This window comes from Rissa tridactyla, chromosome W, assembly GCF_028500815.1.
Source record: "Rissa tridactyla isolate bRisTri1 chromosome W, bRisTri1.patW.cur.20221130, whole genome shotgun sequence".
NCBI lineage: Eukaryota > Metazoa > Chordata > Aves > Charadriiformes > Laridae > Rissa > Rissa tridactyla.
Window position 1 is genome coordinate 29,025,186 of NC_071496.1, and position 24,491 is coordinate 29,049,676.

The 24,491-nt window shown below is 44.4% G+C and overlaps 1 protein-coding gene across 3 annotated transcripts in view; it reads left to right on the top strand.

The window, feature by feature from the left end:
* Nucleotides 1–24,491, top strand: part of LOC128901988 (BDNF/NT-3 growth factors receptor-like) — a 199,379-nt gene that overhangs the window by 156,029 nt on the left and 18,859 nt on the right. For 2 of the 3 annotated variants that reach the window (XM_054184233.1, XM_054184235.1), the window contains 2 exons: nt 3,879–4,051; nt 11,684–11,918. In XM_054184233.1, the coding sequence (XP_054040208.1) occupies nt 3,879–4,051; nt 11,684–11,918 (408 nt within the window). Of the gene's footprint in view, nt 1–3,878; nt 4,052–11,683; nt 11,919–18,292; nt 18,326–24,115; nt 24,155–24,491 lie in introns of all 3 variants that reach the window. The other variant, XM_054184232.1, reaches the window with a different exon arrangement.

The following is a 24,491-nucleotide window of genomic DNA, read 5'->3' on the forward strand; positions in this document are numbered from 1 at the left end:
TTATTGGATGAGGGAAAGGCTGTGGATGTTGTCTACCTAGACTTTCGAAAAGCATTTGACACTGTCCCCCATAGAATTCTCATGGAAAAACTGGCTGCTCATGGCCTGGATGAGCATACGATCTGCTGGATCAAGCACTGGCTGGATGGGCGGTCCCAAAGAGTGGTGGTCAATGGAGTTAAATCCAGCTGGCGGCCGGTCACAAGTGGTGTCCCTCAGGGCTCGGTGTTGGGACCATTTCTGTTTAACATCTTTATTGATGACCTTGATAAGGACATAGAGTGTATCATCAGCAAGTTTGCAGATGACACGAAGCTAAGCGGGAGTGTTGATTTACATGAGTACAGGGAGGCTCTACAGAGAGACTTGGATAGATTGGACCGATGGGCCAATGCTAATGGAATGTGCTTCAACAAGGCCAAGTGCCGGGTCCTGCACTTGGGCCACAACAACCCCACGCATCGCTACAGGCTTGGGGCAGTGTGGCTGGAGAGCTGCCTGGCAGAAAAGGACCTGGGGGTTCTAATTGACAAGTGGCTGAACATGAGCCAGCAGTGTGCCCAGGTGGCCAAGAGGGCCAATGGCATCCTGGCTTGTATTAGAAACAGTGTGACCAGCAGAAGGAGGGAGGTGATTGTCCCCCTGTACTCAGCACTGGTGAGGCCACACCTTGAGTATTGTGTCCAGTTCTGGGCACCTCAATACGAGAGAGATATCGAGGTGCTGGAGCGAGTGCAGAGGAGGGCAACGAAGCTGGTGAAGGGCCTGCAGAATAAATCTTATGAGGAGCGATTGAAGGAGCTGGGACTGTTTAGTTTGAGGAAGAGGAGGCTGAGGGGAGACCTCATCACTCTCTACAACTACTTGAAAGGACATTGTAGAGAGGTTGGTGCTGGTCTCTTCTCACAGGTAATTAGCGATAGAACAAGAGGGAATGGCTTCAAGCTGCAGCAGGGTAGGTTTAGGCTGGACATCAGGAAAAAATTCTTCACAGAAAGAGTGGTCAGACACTGGAATAGGCTGCCCAGGGAGGTGGTGGAGTCACCATCCCTGAATGTGTTTAAGAGTCGTTTAGATGTGGTGTTAGGGGATATGGTGTAGGGGAGAACTTTGTAGAGTGGAGTTGATGGTTGGACTCAATGATCCCAAGGGTCTTTTCCAACCTAAATGATTCTATGATTCTACGATTCTACATGGAGTTGTCTCTCAGTTCCTACTCAGAAAAAAACTCCCATGGACTGGTGAGAGTACTTTGCATGCTAAAGCTTTTGTTTACTTAATAATAATTAATAATAATAATTCATATGTTTTATATCTCTTGTGGCCTTACAGTTTTATTTGGTTTTATTTTTCCCTTGCACTGAGAACATGCTAAATGCATTACTCTCTCATGTCTATGTAAATTCTGTGTGCTTATTAATTTTTGTTCTTTTCACTTTCCTCCTTACCTGACTATGTAAGCGCTCTCTCACGCATTCTGACTATTCTGTGTGCTGCATGAAATAATGAGAAGGGACTTGGCAATGTTGGGTAACAGAAATTTCAGTCACCCCTTGGTAGCAGAAACCCTGTTTGGGTTTTACCTGGGTTTAGACCTTTCTGCATTTTGTTGTTTGACAGAAAATATGTAATTGCCATGGAAACTACTCTGTCATATGATAATTTTGCTGTTTCTGTGAGATAAAAAGTGCTTTCTGAAATATACAATATGCGAGCCTCACAGGACAAAGTTTTCGGCATTTTTACTGTCTTTCCAGGGAAAGAGTATGTTGGAAAGAGTATGAACCTATGCTTCTCCCTGTCATTTTTTTTTTCCTCCAGGTTGCTATTATTTAAAAATGTATTTTATATTAATTGTTTTTCTAGTTCTGTTACTGAGAAGAATTACAGTCCAATTGCTTTATACATGAAACCAGCAGAGGAAACTCAAATGGCAACAGAATTCTCAATGGTGATTCCATTATATAATGTAGATTGGACTGTGATTCAGTGCCTGTATCGTGTTAAAGGATCATCCCAGAGCTTGAAAAGGTTGGAAGATATGTTCCAATTCAGTTCTCACCTGGTTCAGATATGACTGTGTGGGAACCATAGGTGGGGAGATGATATGATAGCCACCTTAGAGAATATAGCTCTGTGTGCTCTATCATAGTTTGTGAAGCAGCCAAAATCCTTATTACATCATTATTGGTAAAACTTGTGGAAGAGGAGCTCTGTGCCAGAAAACACAGGAGGGTCCCTCAGAGAAGGGGTGTTTGTGGTGTGACAGATTTTTATTGCTTCTGGGATCTATAGAACCTGAAATCCACAGGGAAAAAAACCTCAGTTTGGTAGGTGGCTGTTCAGTTTGCCCTGTTCCTTGTCCCACCATTTTGACCTTATCATGGTAACTGTTCATTTTTGGAGACCTATGTTGCACTTTCATAAGTAAAGCAAGTGTTTTCTCTGACAGTTGTCTTTTAGCCCCTCATTCACACATGCATATGTATAATACTAGAAAAGTGGATAGAATTGTGTCTGTTGAAGAAAAACCTTTAACAAACCATGACTTTGTTACAGCTAAGAACTGGGTTTGTTGGCAGAACCATTGCATTATATCAACTTGTTCTGTATCTGTTCTCATGAGTGTGGTTGGTCCCATGCTCCCTATATGAATTGGGGATAGAAAATAACGTGACTAGATGACCAGGAAAAAACATCTTTAGTTAAGGCAAAGCAACTACTTTTTTGTCTCATCTTCCTTCACATTGAGTCTAATTGTAGTTAAAATACAGAGATAGAGAGCCCAGCCTTCACTTTCTGTGAATAACAATTTGTGAGCATTAGTAACCTGTTACCATTCTCTTACTATTTAAAAAATATTATTTGAATCAATATAGTGCAACCACTGTACCTTTTGAAGGTAGAGCATAGCAATGGTTTATTGCTATTTATGACTATTCCTTACTTAACTGGTGTCAGAATTGGGTTTTTTTGGTGCATGAAAGTATTTCCTTGCTCATGAAGCATAGTTCTTGAGTTGAGGAGAGATCTAAAACTGTCTTTGTGGGGGAGTTAAATTAGCATTATTTCATTATACAATATTTAAGCCTCACATTTGATCCAGTGTTGATATATTTCCTGTAAAATGAAGATATGCAAGATTTTAAAGCTGTATAAATGGGGAAAAAATAAAATTACACCCCCCCAATTCTGTTCTGCATCTACTTTCTCTCTGTCCATCAATTTAAGATTGATCCTCCAATTGTTTATGCATATGCTTAATCTTAGACATATGAGTAGATTTACTGAATTCTAAAGGAGTTTCTGGATGAGGTCTCAGGTTGTGATTTCTGGTCCAGGGATGTACCCTTCTATAAATCTACCTAATGTATAGCACACTGCAACAAACATTAGCAACAACATTAATAATAAATAACAAATGCATCTATATTCCTGCTAAGCATTTTAAGCAAACAAAGCTTTACTTTAAGGAACTTACAACAAAGGTAAATACTAATAGGATACCAGAGTTTTGCTTGAGTTAAATGCTAAAGGCCATAGATCAGCTGTATACTAGTACGATGTTTTTCAGATAAGATTAATTTCTTTGTTCTGTTTTTGGAAAACACTTGTCACAGTAAGATCATGAGTATTCCTGCATCCTCTTACAATAAAAATCGTTGTATGGGATGATGTGCGGCAGGGGAATGAAAATTGTATCACTGTTATTTAATTGCAATTGCATCACATCTACATTGCTAAAACAGTTACTAAGAATGTACTTTCTCCATCCTTTACACAGTAGTGTCCTTATCTTACCCTTACAGTGCCTTCCCACATGTTTGCTGCCTTCTGCGAACATCTCTCCTTCCTTACATATTCCTTTCCTCCACCAGACGCTGAAGGATGCCAGTGACAATGCCTGCAAGGACTTCCACCGTGAAGCAGAGCTGCTGACTAACCTGCAACATGAGCACATCGTCAAGTTCTATGGTGTCTGTGTCGAGGGTGATCCACTCATCATGGTCTTTGAGTATATGAAGAATGGAGACCTTAACAAATTTCTCAGGTAAATCCACCAACATTGTGTTGCGGTGGAAAGTCAGAAGTGGGCAGAGAAGGTAGGTATTGCTGGTACTTAATGCCAAATTAACTGCTCTCACTGAAAAATGCAGACACCTAAGAGTGAAAATCTTTGCAACACTCTGCTGATTCATCTTGTGTACTGTGATGTGGGGCTTATTGTTTCTTTACCTATTTGGAAGTACTATTAATTTAATCCTTACACTTTCCATCAAAAGAATGGGAACCAAAGGAATAGTGTTTTCAGTATATTTCAGCATATTCTGAAATGTTCGTTTATAAAACTTGCAGTAGTAATTGTTTCCTTGACTCTTTTCTGCCAGCACTTGGGAAGATCCCACTCAACACCTATCTCTATCTGTAGGTGTCTAAAAGCTTTTGAGAATCTACTTCCCTCCTCTTGGTGTTCTGAAAGGGTACCATTAATCTGCAGCAAGAAAACTTTGAGCCTTGGAAACTTCAGTGCAATGGAAATTACTACATCTTGGGGGCTAGTTTGGGGCTTTTTTTAAAAAACTATTCAGGAACGCACATCTGAAATTGAAATTTGGTAGTGAAGCAGTCATAAATAAATAGGTGATACCTAAGATTCACAAGAATAGATAACTCATTGTTATGGTTTGAGAAAACCCATAACAATTTATTGTCATTTAGACAATTCTATCACCTGACGACCCTGCACCTGGTAAGGCTCGAAAACACTGAGACCTTGAAGCCCACATAGCCTAGCTGGCTATAAAGTCAATATTTTCACAAATTCAGACACTAGAGTCTTCCAAAAGTGGAGTTTTCCCTAGCAGTAGAAGAGAAATTAGTCCTGTGTCGCTCAACCCAGGACACTCATGAGCCAGTAAATTATGTCCAGTGGTCTTGTGCACGTACAATTTCTTCTAGCCTGCACTTGTTGACATAAAAATGAACAGTTAAGAGATAACGTTAGCACCTACATAAAACATTTGCATAAGGGACTGTTCATTCAACGTCTCCTATGACGTTTCCATCAAAGGGTATGTGCTGGTTTTGGCTGGGATAGAGTTATTGTTCTTCATAGTAGCTAGTATGAGGCTATGTTTTGGATTTGTACTGGAAACAGTGTTGATAATATAGGGATGATTTTGTTATTGCTGAGCAGCGCTTACACAGAGTCAAGGCTTTTTCTGCTCGCGTACACTATCCCACCAGCGAGTAGGCTGGGGGTGCACAAGATATTGGGAGGGGCCACAGCCGGGACAGTTGACCCCAACTGACCAAATGGATATTCTATACCATAAGACAGCATGCTCAGCAATAAAACAAGGGGGGAGGTTGTCAGGGGGGTGCTGCTTCAGTACTGGCTGGTCATCGGTCGGTTGGTGGTGAGCAATTATTTTGATTTGCATCACTTTTCGTTCTTGGGGTTTATTTCTGTCTCTTTATTATTTACCTTTTCATTACAATTTTTAGAATCATAGAATTGCCTAGGTTGGAAGGGACCTTTCAGATCATCAAGTCCAACCATCAACCTAACTCTGACAAAAAACATCACTAAACCATATCTCTAAGCACTACGTCTACCTGTCTTTTAAATACCTCCAGGGATGGTGACTCAACCACTTCCCTGGGCAGCCTGTTCCAATGCTTAATAAACCTTTCAGTGTAAAAATTTTTCCTAACATCCAGTCTAAACCTTCCCTGGCACAACTTGAGGCCATTTCTTCTTGTCCTATCGCTTGTTACTTGGGAGAAGAGACCGACCCCCACCTCTCAACAACCTCTTTTCATGTAGTTGTAGAGAGCAATAAGATCTCCCCTCAGCCTCCTTTTCTCTAGGCTAAACAACCCCAGCTCCCTCAGCCGCTCCTCCAGACCCCTCACCAGCTTTGTTGCCCTTCTCTGGACACGCTCCAACACCTCAATGTCTTTTTTGTGGTGAGGGACCCAAAACTGGACACAGTACTCAAGGTGGGGCCTCACCAGTGCCAAGTACAGGGGGACGATCACTTCCCTAGTCCTACTCACCACACTGTTCCTGATTCAGGCCAGGATGCTGTTGGCCTTCTCGGCCACCTGGGCACACTGCTGGCTCATGTTCAGCCGGCAGTCGACCAGCACCCCCAGGTCCTTTTCTGCTAGGCAGCTCTCCAGCCACCCTTCCCCAAGCTTGTAACGCTGCATGGGGTTGTTGAGACCCAAGTGCAGGACCTGGCACTTGACCTTGTTGAACCTCCTACCATTGACCTCGGCCCATCGATCCAGCCTGTCCAGATCCCTCTGCAAAGCCTTTCTACCCTCAAGCAGATCAACACTCCCACACAACTTGTTGTCATCTGCAAATTTACTGAGGGTACACTCGATCCCCTCGCCCTGATCATTGAGAAAGATATTAAATGGAACTGGCCCCAATACCGAGCCCTGGGGAACACCACTTGTGACCAGACACCTACTGGATTGAACTCCATTCACCACCACTCTCTGGGCCCAGACGTCCAGACAGTTTTTACCCAGCGAAGAGTAGTCCTGTCCAAGCCATGGGCAGCCAGTTTCTCCAGGAGGATGCTGTGGGAAACGGTGTCAAAGGGCCTTACTAAAGTCCAGGTACACAACATCCACAGCCTTTCCCTCATCCACCAAGCGGGTCACTTTTTCATAGAAGGAGATCAGGTTTGTCAAGCAGGACCTGCCTTTCATGAATTCATGCTGACTGGGCCTGATCGCCTGGTTGTCCTTCATGTGCCGCACAATTGCACTCAGGATGATCTGTTCCATGACCTTCCCAGGCACCGAGGTCAGACTGACAGGCCTGTAGTTCCCCAGATCCTCCTTCCAGCCCTTCTTGTGGATGGGCATCACAGTTGCTAGCCTCCAGTCAACTGGGACCCCCCCGGTTTGACAGGACTGCTGGTAAATGATGGAAAGTGGCTCGGTGAGCACTTCCGCCAGCTCCTTTAGTACCCTCGGGTGGATCCCATCTGGCCCCATAGACTTGTGTACGTCCAGGTGTTGGAGCAGGTCCCTCACCATCTCCCTTTGGATTATGGGGGCTTCATTCTGCTCCCTGCCCCTCTCTACTAGCTCAGGGGTCTGGGTACTCAGGGAACAACCGACTCTACTACTAAAGACTGAGGCAAAGAAGGCATTAAGTACCTCAGCCTTCTCCTCATCCTTCACCACTATGTTACCACCTTCATCTGATATAGGATGGAGATTCTCATGAGTCCTCCTTTTGTTATTAATATATTTATAGAGACTCTTTTTGTTGTTCTTAACATCCAAAGCCAGGTTAAGTTCTAGTTGGGCTTTGGCCTTTCTAATTTTCTCCCTACATAGCCTCACAACATCTTTGTAGACTTCCTGAATGGCCTGCCCCTTTTTCCAAAGGCCATAAACTCTCCTTTTTTCCCTGACTTGTATCCATATCTCTCTGTCCAGCCAGGCTGGTCTTTTCCCCCGATGGCTCATTTTATGGCACATGGGGACAGCCTGCTCCTGCACCTTTAAGACTTCCTTCTTGAAGGCCTTCCCGGACTCCTTTGCCCTTCAGGACTGCCTCCCAAGGGACTCTGTCAAGCAGGCTCCTGAAAAGACCAAAGTCTGCCCTCCGGAAGTCCAAGGTGGCAGTTCTGCTGACCCTCCTCCTTGCTTCTCTGAGAATCGAAAACTCTATCGTTTCATGATCACTATGCCCAAGATGGCCTCCAACTGTCACATCCCCCACAAGTCCTTCTCTGTTTACAAACAGCAGGTCCAGCAGGGCTCCTTCCCTAGATGGCTCCCTCAGCAGCTGTGTCAGGAAGTTATCCCCAACACACTCCAGGAACCTCCTAGACTGTTCCCTCTCAGCTGTATTGTGTTCCCAGCTGATATCTGGTAGGTTGAAGTCTCCCACCAGGACAAGGGCCAGTGATCTTGAGATTTCTCCCAGCTGCCTGTAGAATATTTCATCTACTTTAACATCCTGGTTGGGCAGTGTATAACAGATTCCCACCATGAGATCTGCCTTGTTGGCCCTCCCCCTGATTCTTACCCATAAACACTCAACCCTATTGTTACTATCATTAAGTTCTTGACATTCATAACACTCCCTAACATACAGAGCCATATTATTATTATTGTTGTTGTTGTTGTTATTATCATCATCATTATTGTTATTGTTATTATCATTACCATTATCATTTAATTTCATTTCATAGAATCATAGAATCATAGAATGTGTTGGGTTGGAAGGGACCTTTAAAGATCACCTAGTCCAACCCCCCTGCAGTAAACAGGGACATCTTCAACTAGATCAGATTGCTCAGAGCCTCCTCAAGCCTGGCCTTGAATGTCTCCAGGGATGGGGCCTCCACCACCTCTCTGGGCAACCTGTTCCAGTGCCTCACCACCCTCATTGTAAAAAACTTCTTCCTAATGTCTCATCTAAACCTACCCTGCTCTAGTTTAAAACCAGTGCCCCTCGTCCTATTGCTACATGCCCTTTCAAACAGCCCCTCCCCAGCTTTCCTGTAGGCCCCCTTCAGGTACTGGAAGGCCGCTATAAGGTCTCCTCGGAGCCTTCTCTTCTCCAGGCTGAACAACCCCAACTCTCTCAGCCTGTCTTCATAGGAGAGGTGCTCCAGCCCTCTGATCATCTTCGTGGCCCTCCTCTGGACCCCCTCCAACAGGTCCATGTCCTTCTTGTGCTGAGGGTTCCAGAGCTGGACACAGTACTCCAGGTGGGGTCTCACGAGAGCAGAGTAGAGGGGGAGAATCACCTCTCTTGATCTGCTGGCCACGGTTCTTTTGATGCAACACAGGATGCAATTGGCCTTCTGGGCTGCAAGTGCACATTGTTGGCTCATGTCCAGCTCTTCATCCACCATTTCATTTCGGTTATTAAACTGTTTTTATCTCAATCCATGAGTTTTCTAACTTTTACCCTTCCGATTCTCTCCCCCCATCCTGCTAGGGGAGAGTGAGCAAGGGGCTGCGTGGTGCTTAGTTGCTAGCTGGGGTTAAAGCACGACAGGGTATCACAAAGGCACTTCAGTGTCCTGAGATCTCTTCTGCCTAAGGATAACTAGGGGACACCACCATTTTGGAAAGATATCTGTGTAATGCATGCTACCGACAAAGCTGTAAAGCAATCAAACTAATGTCCCTTTAAATGGGTTTGGATTTTGTATCTGAAATTGCTAGTGACTGGTAGCATTGCCATTTTTTTATAGCCTTGTGAAATGAGTTTGCTGTCCTTCTAATCTCCGGTGAACAAATAGCCACATCATAAAAGCAAAAGGCATCAGCCAACATCCTCCCTTATTAGCAGAGCTGGCAGGGTTGACAGGGAGATGAGGGGCTGAACTGAGGATGCAGAGCAAACACTACTTTGCCTGGGATGATTATCTCTCTGGCAGAGGATTTAAGTCAGGGCAATACCGAGGCATTTGCATTTACCTCCTTGGACCTCTGATGTGGATCAGAAGAGAGCTTCAATTTTCAAAGATGCCAGCCCAGCGCTTTTTCAGAGCACTGAATTTCCATTAGAACAAGGCAAATTTGCAACTGATTCATTGTCATCGTGAGAAATGCTTATCTTTGATTCTTTTTGATTGACCTTTTCTTATCTCCTAACTCTGGTTTTGAATTCTTGTACAGAAAGGTAGTTTAGCAGACAGTATATTTCCTACGTTAGCTCTTCTTTTTTTAAATTATTAATCAGCTCTTGTCTTTAGAATGTAAAATGATTATACTGGGACAAACTGTTTAACCTGAGCTCCAGTTTGTTATTCCTCTCACATTTGCTGCAGCTTGTGCTGCAGATCAGAGGTTAGTTGCAAACAGGCTGTAAAACTTGTATTTCTTACCCTGCAGTGCCACCAAAGTCTGCCAGGGAAAAATGAATATGAAATTTAAGCCAAAGGTGCTTGCTGCCTGTGTGCAGCCAGGGGCTTTCAGATCTAGGACTAAGCCTCAAAGTCACACCTGCTCTGTGCTTGTTCTGGCTAGCAGAGACTGATGTGGATCCAAAGGAATCTCTGTCAATGCTACTGGCTATTGCAGATACCGAGGAGCTCCTAATTCACAGCCAGCACCAAGAAGATATGCAAGATGCATTAAAATAATCCAAAAGTTTCATTAGATACAGACCATCTCATCAAGAAAGCTAGTGAAAGATGAAGAGTTCTCTAATTTAGCAGACTCAGAGCTTCATGCTTGAGAAAGGTCATTAAAATATCAGTGCAATAAAGAGGTACAATGCTTTTCAATAGGAATTTGCCTCTGAGTCTTGGTTGGGAATTTCATATCTTCCCTTTTATTCCCCCCACCCCCCCAGCAACAACTGTATGGCTGCCTGTGGCAGAACAAGTGCAGTTAACTTTTTTACCTAGTATCAGATGCAATCCCAGCAATGCTACACACCCTCCTTCATCTGTCACTTTGCTCAGAAAGTTCTTACCCTGGGGCAATTTTAATATCATATTTCTAATAGGTAGTGTCAGAATTGATCTCACAGATTTTGATTCATTTGCAGCTCTTCCAAACTCCTATGCCCTTCCCCAAGGGATAAATTAAGGCTACACCTCACCTCTATTGATTAGAAAGGTGACTCTGAAACTCCTCTTTGTAGGAAGGAAGGACTTTTGAGAAAAAATAAAAATCAGTTCTAGGGTATTTTTTCAAGAAAGTTCAGAAGACAAGGGGAGAGTTGGTCTCTGAAAGATTAGTCTGTGTGAATGGAATAAAAAAAGGCTTCTGTAAAATGAGAAGAATGTGATGGATAAAAAGGGCTATTCAGAATATTGTAGGGCATATCAAATGAGGAATAACTGTCAGATGACCTCATAAATTGGCTAAGTACTGGCTAGTAATGCTTGCTATAAAATGGTACATGTAGGCATGCTGATATCTGAATCTTCAAGGTACCAGGATGTGACATATATATGTGACACTGTTGTGACATATCAATGTCACTGATGTGACACTGTTAAGATAGGTGAAGTACACATGTTATAGTGCTTTGTTGGGCTTTCCAAATGCAGAAGGGTTTTCTTTGCCCTAGAGTGTATAGGAGTTTCTCATGAGTCAGTTGATGAGTATATCTTTTAAGGGATTGCTAGATCTTTAAAAACTATTTTTGAAGTTGTTTAGTTGTTCCAACTAGACTATGTTTTCTGTCCTCCTCCCATTGTCGAGAATTCCTGTGTTGGGCGGAATTCGCCCTCAGTGGTGAAATCAGCAAAAACAGTGTCATGCTGTGCATATGGATAGGAAATTAGAACTATAAATCTAAAATTGCTGCAGTTGTTTCTCAGACAGCACCTGAGAAGGAAGTGCTAGGAAGTTAGTTACTGGAACAGAACAGGAGAAAGGTGGTGGATTAGGACTGAGACATATTGTTATAAACCATCTGCCTTTTTTCCCTAAGCAATATGTTACCCATTGTGTAACACTCTTTAAATCACCTGTCTTTCTCATCATGAAAGAAAACAGTAAAGGAAAAAAATTCAAGAGGCAAATTCTCCCCTTTTACACCAATGAGTTTGTAGCCCTTTTTGTCATTATATTTGATTGAGACAATTTTGTGGTTTAGGGGCCACTAATGCCTTTCACTTCTCTAGCTTACAAGTGGCCTATTACTTCATTGGCTTGTATTTTGGTGCAGGGCACATGGACCAGATGCAGTACTGATGGCAGAAGGCAACTGTCCTGCTGAGCTGACTCAGTCCCAGATGCTTCACATTGCCCAGCAGATTGCAGCTGGTATGGTTTACTTGGCATCACAGCACTTTGTGCATCGGGATCTTGCTACCCGAAATTGCCTGGTTGGTAAGAGCCTGCTGGTGAAGATTGGAGATTTTGGGATGTCTAGAGATGTGTACAGCACAGACTACTATAGGGTAAGTGAACTGCTATAATCAGTAATAACTGAGGTCTTGTTCAGTCATCTTACTGCATTCATGTGATTGATTCTACTTTTACACTGGACAGTGTCTGTGAGATGATTTAGGGGCTGGCATTGAGAAGCTGGTTCTAAGTAAATACCCATGGTAATTACTCACTTTTGGTATTAGTTTTGGTAAATTTTGAGAGAGTTAATCAGGATATGATTGGCATGTCCTATTGTTTATATATGTTGGCTTTCTTTTCTAATAATACCATACAACAGTCTTTTACTCTGGGAAAAAAATTGGCATGTTTGCTTGGCTTTAGTGAAGAAGCAGCAAATAAAAAGGAAGACAGGGTAATCAAATTTGGCCCAACTCTCAGAAGATATTAAAACATGTTCTTATACATTTCTAAGACAAATGGAAATTGTAACTTTTAGTTATTGTATAATGTTTCAGTTTACTTAAATATATGTAATGGTCAACAGCACTGGATGGAACAGTTATTTTATTTGCTGACAGCAAGCATTTCCTGCTTTAAGCTAGTTCTTTAGTCTTACTGTTTATGGCTGAACATTTGTTTTGTGTCACTCTGGTAAGGGCTGTAACTCAGTGGTGGGTAAGGATAGCCCATGGTGCTTGTTCATATTCTGTCCCCGGCCATTTTCCCTGAGCTCGGTTGTCATAAAATGATCTGTGAAGTTTGCAAAAGGCTTCTAGGATCTCTAGGATAGACAGGACTGTGTACACTGATTATTGTTGTTAATGTTGGCTCTGTACTATGTGGCAAGTCATGTAGTTTACAGCATTTGCTGTTCAATACCATGTGTGTAACTTCATGGGTGGAACTGGAGTAAGAGTGGCAGCTATCAGGTTTTTGTAGCATGGGGGAGGCAACCCATGGCCAAGCTGTTAGTTTATAAATGCTAGAGCTGCATCCTGTAACATAAGCTACTCAGAATCTTTAAACACATTCTCTGTACCTGCCTCACACATCCCTTGTTACCAGTGAACTCCTTCTAGATCAAATGAAGGCCTATTCCTTAGCCACCTTAATTGGGCTGCTGTGTCTATAAAAGAAGTGTCCCCTTAGCACCAGTGTTTCTGTGATGCCTGAAAAGAGATCACCTTTTGCCATGGGTTGACCTTGGCTGGTCACCAGATGCTCCCAGCTGCTCTCTCATTCCCCTTTCTCAACAGGACAAGGGAGAAAATAAGATGAAAAAGCTCACAGCTCAAAATAAAGACAGGGAGATCCCTTACCATTTGCCATCACGGGGAAAACAGACTCAACTTGGGGAAAATTATTTTTATTTATTGCCAATTAAAAATAGAGTAGGATGGTGAGAAACAAAGATAAAAACTGAAACACCTTCCCCCACCCCCTTTTTTCCAAGGCTCAACTTCACCCCTTCATTTCCAATTCCTCTACCTCCCCCCCCAACCCTGAGCAGCACAGAGGGGATGGGTAGTGGGCAGTTGCGGTCAGTACATACCAATTCCTTTCTGACGCTCCTTCCTTCTCACACTTTTCCCCTGCTCCAGCATGGGTCCTTCCCACAGGCTGCAGTTCTTCAGGATAAACCTGTTCCAGGATGGGGCACTCCATGGGCTGCAGTGTGGATATCTGCTCTGGCTGGTTGTCTCCACGAGCTGCAGGAAAATACTTGCTCCACTGTGGTCTCTTCCACAGGCTGCAGGGGAATATCTGCTCCAGCACCTGGAGCACCTCTTCCCCCTCCTTCTTCACTGACCTTGGTGTTTGCAGTTTTGTTTCTCTCACATTTTTCTCACTCCTCCCTCTCACAGCTGCTGTGCAGTGGTTTTTTTACCCTTTCTTAAATACGCTATCACAGAGGTGCTACCAGCTTTGCTGATTGTCTCAGCTTCGGCCTGGGGTGGGTCCATTGCAGAGCTGTCTAGAACTGGCTGTGTATGGTAATGGGCAGCCCCAAAGAGGCCACCCCTGCAGCCCTCCCCGCCCACTACCAAAACCTTGCCACATACACCTAATATACCTTTACATCTGGGTGAGGCTGGACAGGGAAGAGGAATCTACACACAAGAGTTATTGTTGAGTGTTGTTTCATTTAATAGCTGAGAAGTAGCAGTTTCTTTTCTTCTTTGTCCCTTCTATAAAAAAGCACAACTACTATTTAGTAAACATACAAACCAGGTTCTTAGGTTTTGTTATTTTTGAAATTCAGAACTTCAAGCTATTTCTTCAATGTAAAACAAGCATGACTTCATTTCATAACTTGGATAAATACACAGAGTAGTAATCTCTGGCTATATTTGTGTTTGAGAGGACATCAGTGAGCACCAAAGGCCAGGGTTTATTGATTTTGTATGAGCAATACTTTTGGGCCTGGGGGCATGTCTCTGTTCTGTATTTCAATAAGACTGAATTTATTTACCATGTTCATCATTATACTTAAGAATGAATGTTCATGCTTAATAGTAAATGTTTGCAAAGGCCTTGACAGAAAAAATAATGACTCCTTGCTGCAGAAAAATTAAATGCAAAAAAAAAGGATGGAAGCTAGCTAATCCTAAGGGCTTCCTGAGGAAAATTGAAACCTAGCACAAGCATGTGGTACTGTACTGACTCTAGTGTCATCTCACCTGCTTATGTACCTCTGGATTTAGTCCTTGATTGTGGCACATGACCACTTGAGCAAAGCTTCCACCTAATGAAGCAGGAGTTTAGAACAAGGCCAAGATTTTGTCCTACCTGACAAAACGGAGAAACCAGAGGTTCATCAGAGGAAACTCTGGGGGATGGGATGGGGAGGGATGCTTGAGTGCCTCTCAAAGCCCCTCTTTCAAGTGATACACTCCATTTCTCATGTTTCCTTTCTCTCTGACTCCCCATCATCAACATTCATTCCTTTTCCCACATCTCCCTCTCTCTTTGTCACTTTGTCTTCTCTTATCTAGAGGCTGAGTGGGGACCAGGGAGAAGAGAGAGAGAAGGAAAGGGACAGTGTAAGTAGTGAAAAGTGTACAATAATGGACGTGAGAGAGGGAATAAGGCAGGAAAGGAAAGTGGAGAAAGGTGTTAGTAAAAGATAAAAGTGTAGATGAAGGGAGAAAGAGGTAGACAAGTGCCTGAAGGGATGAATGAAAGTGTAAAGTAGTGGCTTCATCCAAGTTGATGGAGTAGCTTGCATAGATATGAAACTTGGGCTGTTGCTTGTTCTGCACAGTGAGAAAACCAAGAAGGACCATTTCTCCAGCCCCTCACAGTCCATCTGGCTTTTGGCTGGCACAAGAACAGGGACAAAGCCACAGCCTGCCTTGCCACCATCTTTCACGCTCATAAAAGCTAGAAGTTAAGAGTCGAGCCTGTGAGATTTTGGCTTGCCCTGCTAGGGCCATGTGTGGGCTAGTCAGAAGCTGGTCACGAAACAGTTAAGGCAATTATGACTTATCAGATGGTTGCATGTAGAATTATGTCCATGGCAGACCTAAGTAATGAAACTGTCATCAATGACACTGGGATGGTTCTGACCTACCATACCTGGTTGTTTGTAGCAGGATAAGTCTTTATAACTGTTCATGCTTAATCACATACATGGAAGCAATTTTCCCCCAACCTTGACAGCTTTATCTGATATTTATTGGAAGGATTTCTATAGCTCCAAAACACTCTGCAAGAAATGGTTTGGTAGTTATGTTTATTAATACACTGGAATCAGTTTTCTGGGATTCTGCCTCCCTGTCAGGATGCTAGATTTGCCCAAGATGATTATTTATAGTTTGCTTCTGTAAGATAAGGATGATCCCCAATCCTTGTTCACTGTTAGATTGTTAATGACATTCTACATTGAATCAGCTCAGTCGTTAAGAGATGCTTCAGGGAAGAGGGGGAGAGAAATAACCTTTCATCTGTGAATATAGGTTTGAGGTTCAGTAGGGATTTTTACTTTGTTGATGTCTGGTTTTTGTCATTTAGACTCCTATCCCTCAAAAGTTAGAGTTTCCCATCTTTCCTTCAGACATAAAAATAATGTGACTCATCTGCACTTTTCAGTGGCTTAAAGTATTGACATTGAAGCATGAGAACAACCGCTTTGCTAATATTTGTTCTTGCATGCAGAGATACTATTTCAGACCCATTTTAGGCTTACAATTCAAGTTTGCAAGAGTGTGCTCAACATTTGGTCTTAAATACTTTTCTATGTTTCTTTATCATAAGCAAAAAGCTCAAAAAAAAAAAAAAAGCAAAGTCATCTCATCCCAGTACTTGGAAAAACAGGGATATGCTTTAAATATCCAGCCTGGTCAGCCAGACACAGGCTTGAACCAAGATTTTGGATGAAACTGTGATCTCAACAGGGTAAGCAAGAGCTTTGCCATCAAGTTCATTAGGACCACAAATTCACCCTTCCATTTCTTTATGTCTGTCCAGTGTGATTTAAATTTATGGAGCTAAGTTGTGTAATCTCTATTTAGCTATTATATAACTTATTTGCCTTTACATAATAGTGCAAAAAACAGTGGAGGAAATAAGGAGTCCTTGCCTCTGTTTGTACATACCATGCAAGGATCTGTTGGAGGCCTGGGGCTATCAGTGAGGTTTCCATCTTCCTTTAGGTCCAACTCGCCCAAAAGGGATGGGAAGGTTTAGAAGTCACTAATTCATTTCTTCCACTTCTGGCATAGATGGAGCAGAAGAACCCAAGGATATGGTTCAGCATAAAGTCCAGTGAGCTGTTTTTTCTTTAGATCTCCTGCATATTTTGTACTATGTTTGTTGTTGTTCTTTTACTATTTAAAGAGAGCAAGAGATGTAAGACTGGAAGAGGTGACACAAGTTACTGAGTCAAAGCCTTCCACTATTGCAGGAAGCCACGCATCAAGTGTTAAGGGCAGACCACAAGAACCTCAGGCCTCCTCAAGCTACATGGAAAATCTCAACACCTATTAACACTTTTATCCCCTTCTATATAAGGCACCAAAACCTATAAAAAGAAACATGATGCAGCCAATAAAACACTGATGTTCCCCTTTTCAACTTTCTCTCAGGTATACCACAAAACTGGGTAGCAGAAGTCTTGCGTCTCCGAAGCTTGAATTTGCAACTCCTGGATCGTTTCTGCCATGTCATACAGCCCCTTCCATTAGTTTATCAAGGTGTATGCTGCAAATAACTAGGATTCTGCTGCCAGGGCCTTGTCTAGAAGGCTGCTCCACACCTCGCTCTCCTAATGGTTGGAAATTTTCTTTTTAATCAGTAGCCTAAATTAACTCATGACCAGTATACACCCACTTGATCACATTATCCTCCAACAGAGAGCATTCTTCTCTCTTCCTGGAATTTTTGTCTTAAGTGTATTTAGAAAGAGTAATCCTGTCCCCTCTCAAACAGTTTTGGAGGGTTAAACAAGCCAAACTGTCAGAGATCTTCATTTTCCTTCTCCTCCTATACCTTCTCCACATTTATTTTAGTTTGAATATCTTTTTATGGTACATAAATCACTATAACTGTGAGCAGTAATTTCCAAATGAGATTTTTCCCATTCTTGGATTAGAGGTACTTCCCTGCCTCTAATGAAAACATGCCACATGATGCATCCTAGACTCCAATAGCCTGTATCATATTGGCACACAGTCCACAGTCACTTTATTGTCAAACGGTGCCCTGGGACACTCTCATCTTCTACTGCTTCCAAATGAAGAACACCCTTGTGTGAGCTGACACAGGTAGGATGCAAGAACAACCACAAAACCACAGATGAAAGGCAAAGAACAAATTTAATCATCTCAATACCTCACAGACTGGGGAATCTTCAAAGCAGCACCCAGGAAGAGGCACACAAGCAGGGGATGCAGGCACCGCATAGTGAGAGAATCCTTGATAGCTAGAGTCTTTGTTAGCAAGAGAGAGAGTGAGAGAGTGTCTGAATCTGCTGTTCTCGCCTTCATTTCAGGGATTCAAGCAGGCGTAGTTTTCCACTGTGCTTTGATCTTCTCCGACAGCAGGGAGGGCAGGAATCTTAGGCAGGTGCCTCTGAGTCCATAACGGGCCTATGTTATCTAAGTGCAGATGTTCTACTTGTCAAGCACACAAGACTAAACAACGATTAGTGTGATATATGTTTTCCAGCACCCCATGTGTGAGTCACTTGAGTGTGTTTCCAATCCTCCTCACCAATTGTTATGGTTTTAGAAACCCACAACAATTTATTGTCATTTAGACAATTATTCTCACCCAATGACCCCTCCCCACCCAGGAAGGGGAGTCGTGGAAAAACAAGGAAACACGAGGGTTGAAATATAAATAGATTTAATAGGATAAGACTAAATAATTAACATTAATAATACTAAAGAACCAGTATATAAAATATACAAGGATTATACTCAGCCAATTATATTAGTAGGAAGCTATGCACCCCCAGCAGTGGGCAGCAAATGTTGGACACCGTGAGCGCTATGGCTTCAGGAGGAAGGGAAGGCCTCAGGGGTCCGGCACCAGGGCAAGAAGTTCTCTGGACCACCACCATCAAGGGAGAGAGAAACTGCGCAGCAAACTTTCTAATTCATATTGAATGTAACGTTCATGGTATGAAATAATCCTATTGGCCAGCTTGGGTCAAGTGCCCAGGTCTTGCTCCTCCTCCTCCCTGCACCTGGCGAGCTCGAAAACACTGAGACCTTGAAACCCACATACCATAGCTGGCTATAAAGTAAATATTTTCCCGAATTCAGACACTAAAAGTCTGAATTCAGACTTCTAAAAGTGCAGTTTTCCCCAGCATTAGAAGAGAAATTAGTCCTGTGTCGCTCAAACCAGGACACCAATCTTCAGTTACTTTCCCACAACCCCCTTTATTGAAGTGTTTTTATTTCAATCCCTAAGTGAAATACTGGCATATTTTGTACCTCTAGTGGTTGAGAAAGACCGTTGTCTTTTTTTTTTTTTTTGGTTCTTTGGGGGATGCTTTTTTTAAAAAAGAAATTAAAATTAAGGTCTTGTCTAATTTGGTGACGAGTAAAGAACTAAAGAAACAGAATCATCAGACAAAAAAGTAAACAGATGAGGGAGTGAAAAAGATTTGTAAATAAGTTTCCTCATTTTTTGTGGCTTTGTTTCTTTGTTTTGTTTCTTGTCACTTCTATTTAATGTTAACGTTAAATGAATATTGTGTAAAAGGATATCTTTTTGAAGCATGGAGGTCCCATGCACTTTCAGTTAAGATATGAGAAGTTATGCTTCTCAGTCTCCCAAGAAGAAAAACTAAGGATTACACAATTTGATATTCCAAGCAAATTTTAAAATACCCACTTTACAGACCTTCTCACTAAATGCTAAGGGCAAAAACTCTTTTGGGAAACCATTTTGACCCTAGAAGTATTACAGTTCTTAGCAAATAGGCCAGGTTCTGTCTCCACTGTTGCTCAGTGAATACAGAGTAGCAGCTTTGAAGACAGTACAATAACATTAGTATTAGAGTAGTGAAAAGCCAAAGAGCATCTGGCCCACTAGGCACAGTTATTCTTTCATCTATGAGCCTAATGCCTAATATTGTACAGTGCTGTATTGTGGCAACACATAGTCCAAGGATGATTAAAAGAGACTTCAGGGCCTTGGGAAGGTTAATAAGGGAATCTGGGGTGCAGGTTATCTTTTCTTCTCTTCTTCCAGTTATAGGCAGTGACAATGGAAGAAGCAGACACGCTCAGTCTGTTAATACATGGCTCCGTGGCTGGTGTCACTGCCACGGTTTTGGGGTTTTTGACAATGGGGTGGCCTACACAGCATCTGGCTTGCTGGCGTCAGCTGGGGTTCATCTTTCTCAAAGGGGGAAGAGGGTGTTTGCTCATGAGCTAGCGAGGGTCATTGACTGAGCTTTAAACTAGACTTGATGGGGGAGGGGGGTTATTATCAGGCTTGCTCATGACAAGCCAAGGGATAACACATCAAGGTTTGAGGGATGGGTCACTAGCAAGGGCCCTCAACCTGTTGCTCTGAGATGTGCTGGGTACACTGCAGCACACTCGAAGTCTTATGGAGATGAGCCAGGGGCTCTTGAGGCAATAGGAGCCAATGGGAAACACGGTTAAAACACCTCAAAGGAAGGCCACCTGGACAGCAACACAAAGGAATTGTTGCCACTCCAGCCTGTCAGTCAGCTTAATCAGGGACCCAGCTGAAGGGCCTCTATGCAAACACACATAGCATGGGGAACACACAAGAGGAGTTAGAGATGTGCGCACGCCTCCAGGGCTATGATCTCATTGGCATCACAGAGGCATGGTGGGACAACTCCTGTGACTGGAGTGTTGGAATGGAGGGATACAAACTCTTGAGGAAGGACAGGCAGGGGAGATGAGGAGGGGGTGTTGCCCTCTATGTCCCTGAACAGCTGGAGTGCATGGTGCTCCACCTGGGGATGGATGAAGGCCCAACAGAGAGCTTATGGGTCAGGATTAAAGGGAACGCAGGGGCAGGTGACGTTACAGTAGGGGTCTGCTACAGGCCATCTGACCAGGATGATGGAGCAGATGAGGCCCTCTATAGACAGATAAGGAGCCGCATCGTGTTCACAGACCCTGGTCCTCATGGGTAACTTCAACCACCCCGATATCTATTGGAAGGACAACAATTATCTGCTGCTGCTGTTTCACATGGGCACCTGTGATGCAGCCAGTAGCAGCCTGAAGGCTATCAAGGACGATTATAGAGCCCTGGGAGTAGCGGTCAGGGACTCCTGGGGCGCAGGTAGTTTTTTCATCAGTCGTCCCAGTCAAAGGGAAGGGGGTTGATAGGGACAGTTGAATCTGGCAAATCAATAAATGGCTACAGGACTGGTGCCACAGCCAGGGGTTTGGCTTCTTAGACCATGGGACTTGCTTTGAGAAACCTGGTCTACTGGGGCCTGATGGTGTCCACCTGTCAGAGGAGAGGAAGAACATCTTTTATCAGAGGCTTGCCAAGCTCGTGGAGAGGGCTTTAAACCAGAGATGCTGGGGGAGGGGAACTACAATCCATCCCACTCCTACCAGTATGATGCCAGTGACAGCAATAGATGCCCAGAACCTGGAGAAAGGTCGCAGGTCAGCAGGAGAGCACCTGGAGTGCAGCATAAAGGAAAACTAGCCACTCCAGCCAGTAAGTTAGCTTCATCGGGGCCCAACTTAAATGCCTCTATGCAAATACATGTAGCATGGGAAAGAAGTAAGAGGAGTTAGAGATGTGCGCACGCCTCCAGGGCTATGATCTCATTGGCATCACAGAGATGTGGTGGGACGACTCCTGTGACTGGAGTGTTGGAATGGAAGGATAAAGGCTCTTGAGGAAGGACAGGCAGGGGAGATGAGGAGGGGGTGTTGCCCTCTATGTCAATGAACAGCTGGAGTGCATGGAGCTCCACCTGGGGATGGATGAAGACCCAACAGAGAGCTTATGGGTCAGGATTAAAGGGAACGCAGGGGCAGGTGATGTTACAGTGGGGGTCTGCTACAGGCCACCCGGCCAGGAAGACCAAGTGGATGAGGCCCTCTATAGACAGATGGGAGCATCCTCATGTTCACGAGCCCCTTCCATGGAAATGTTCAAGACCAGGCTGGATGGGGCTTTGAGCAACCTGGTCTAGTGGGAGGTGTCCCTGCCCATGGCAGGGGGGGTTGGAACTAAATGATCTTTAAGGTCCCTTCCAACCCAAACCATTCTATGATTCTGTAAATGCTTTGCACAAGTCCAGGTAGATGACATCTGTTACTCGCCCCTTATCTACCAATGCTGTAACATGATCATCGAAGGCCACCAGATTTGTCAGGCATGACTTGTCCTTGGTGAAGCCATGTTGCCTGTCACCAATAACCTCCTTATTTTCGATGTGCCTTAGCAGAGATTCCAGGAGAACCTGCTCCATGATCTTGCCGGGCACAGAGGTGAGACTGACTGGCCTATAGTTCCCCAGGTCTTCCTTTTTTCCCTTTTTAAGAATGGGGGTTATGTTTCCCCTTTTCCAGTCAGTGGGAACTTCACCAGACTGCCACGACTTCTCAAATATGATGGATAGTGGCTTAGCAACTTCATCCGCCAGCTCCCTCGGGACCCGTGGATGGATTTCATCAGGTCCCATGGACTTGTGCACCTTCAGGTTCTTTAGATGGTCTTGAACCTGGTCTTCTCCCAGCCCCTGTCTTTGCCTTCTGCAACTTGGTCGGTGTGGCTAGAGCCCTTACTGGTGAAGACCAAGGCAAAGAAGTCGTTGAGTACCTCAGCCTTCTCCATATCCTGGGTGACCAGGTCTCTTTTCCTTCCAGAGAAGACCCACCTTTTCCCTAGTCTTCTTTTTTTCAGCAACGTACCTATAGAAGCTTTTCTTGTTGCCCTTGACATCCCTGGCCAGATTTTACTCTATCTAGGCTTCAGCTTTCCTAACTTGATCCCTGGCTGCTCAGACAGCTTCTCTGTATCTCTCCCAGGCTAGCCATCCTTGCTTCTACCCTCTGTAGGCTTTCTTTTTCTGATTGAAATTGTCCAGGAGCTCCTTGTTCATCCATGCAGGCCTCCTGGATTTTGTGCCCGACTTCCTCTTTGTTGGGATGCATTGCTCCTGTGCTTGGAGGAGGTGATCCTTGAATATTAACCAGCTTTCTTGGGCCCCTCTTCCCTCCAGGGCTTTATCCCATGTTACCCTTCCAAGCAGATCCCTCGAGAGACCAAAGTCTGCTCTCCTGAAGTCCAGGGTAGTGAGCTTGCTGCGCATCCTCCTCGCTGCCCTACGGATCTTGAACTCTATCATCTCATGGTCACTGCAGCCAAGGCTGCCCTTGAGCTTGACATTCCCCGCTAGCCCCTCCTTGTTGGTAAGGACAGGGTCCAGCGTGACACCTCTCCTCATTGGCTCCTCTATCGCTTGGAGAAGGAAGTTATCATCGACGCATTCCAGGAACCTCCTGTGCTGTGTTGTCCCTCCAACAGATATCGGGGTGGTTGAAGTCCCCCATGAGGACCAGGGTCTGTGAACACGATGCTGCTCCAATCTGTCTATAGAGGGCCTCATCCACTTGGTCTTCCTGGCCGGGTGGCCTGTAGCAGACCCCCACTGTAACATCACCTGCCCCTGCGTTCCCTTTAATCCTGACCCATAAGCTCTCTGTTGGGCCTTCATCCATCCCCAGGTGGAGCTCCATGCACTCCAGCTGTTCAGGGACATAGAGGGCAACACCCCCTCCTCATCTCCCCTGCCTGTCCTTCCTCAAGAGCTTGTATCCCTCCATTCCAACGCTCCAGTCATAGGAGTCGTCCCACCACATCTCTATGATGCCGATGAGATCATAGCCCTGGAAGTGTGTGCACGTCTAACTCCTCTTACTTCTTTCCCATGCTACGTGCACGTTTGCATAGAGGCACTTCAGCTGGGCGTCCGATGTAGTTGACTTACTGGCTGGAGTGGCTGCATTTCCTTCATGCTGCTCTTCAGGTGGTCTTCCTGCACGACATCCTTGTCTCTAAATTGGAGAGACCTGGATTTGATGGATGGACTGCTCAGTGGTTAAGGAATTGGCTGTATGGTCACATTCAAAGAGTTGTGGTCAATGGCTCAATGTCCAAGTGGAGATCAGTGACAAATGGGGTTCCTCAGGGGTCTGTAGAGAGTTGGGTTGTTCAGCCTGGAGAAGAGGAGGCTCCGAGGAGACCTTATAGCAGCCTTCCAGTACCTGAAGGGGGCCTACAGGAAAGATGGGGAGGGACTCTTTATGAGGGAGTGTAGCAATAGGACGAGGGGTAACAGTTTTAAACTGAAAGAGGGTAGATTTAGATTAGATATTAGGAAGAAATTCTTTACTGTGAGGGTGGTGAGACACTGGACCAGGTTGCCCAGCGAAGTTGTGGATGCCCCATCCCTGGAGGTGTTCAAGGCCAGGTTGGATGGGGCTTTGAGCAACCTAGCCTAGTGGAAGGTGTCCCTGCCCATGGCCGGGGAGTTGGAACTAGATTATCTTTAAGGTCCCTTCCAACTCTAACCATTCTGTGATTCTAGAATACCAGGAAGTTTACACAGTCAGCATCACCCACAGCTAACACAAGCTTTTCTGTTGAAAAAGCTCTTAGCACAGGTGTTCATTAACTTTAAAAAAGTCCTTTAAAAACTACATACACAAAACTCAATCATTCTCAAAAATAGCCACACATAGGGATATAAATTGCAGGAAACCAATGATTCAAACTTTGAAATTAACTTGAGCAGTGGCAGCAGCAGCAGATGTTGCTGCGTGCCGCGAGGAGTGTGAGGCTTGTGAGGTCCCCGGGGCTATGTCTGAGAGGGTTCTAGGCCCCTGTCACCCTTGGGCTGTGTGTGTAGAGAGACCAGCCAGCAAATTACAGGTCTTGCAAGAAAGGTGGGTGAGAGTTGGGCGGTGACAGCATTCCCTGCAGACAGTTCAAACCGGGAGAAGCCACATATAACTGGCCCCTAGGGAGCACCAGCGAGCAGGGTGCCCAAACAGGGAATGGTGTCTGTTGGGAACAGTGTTGGCAGTTTGCATGGAAAGGGACCACACTCTCAGTTATTGGTCTGCTGCCTGCTTTGCTCACCAGCAGGCTTAGGCTGCAGTCCCAATGGT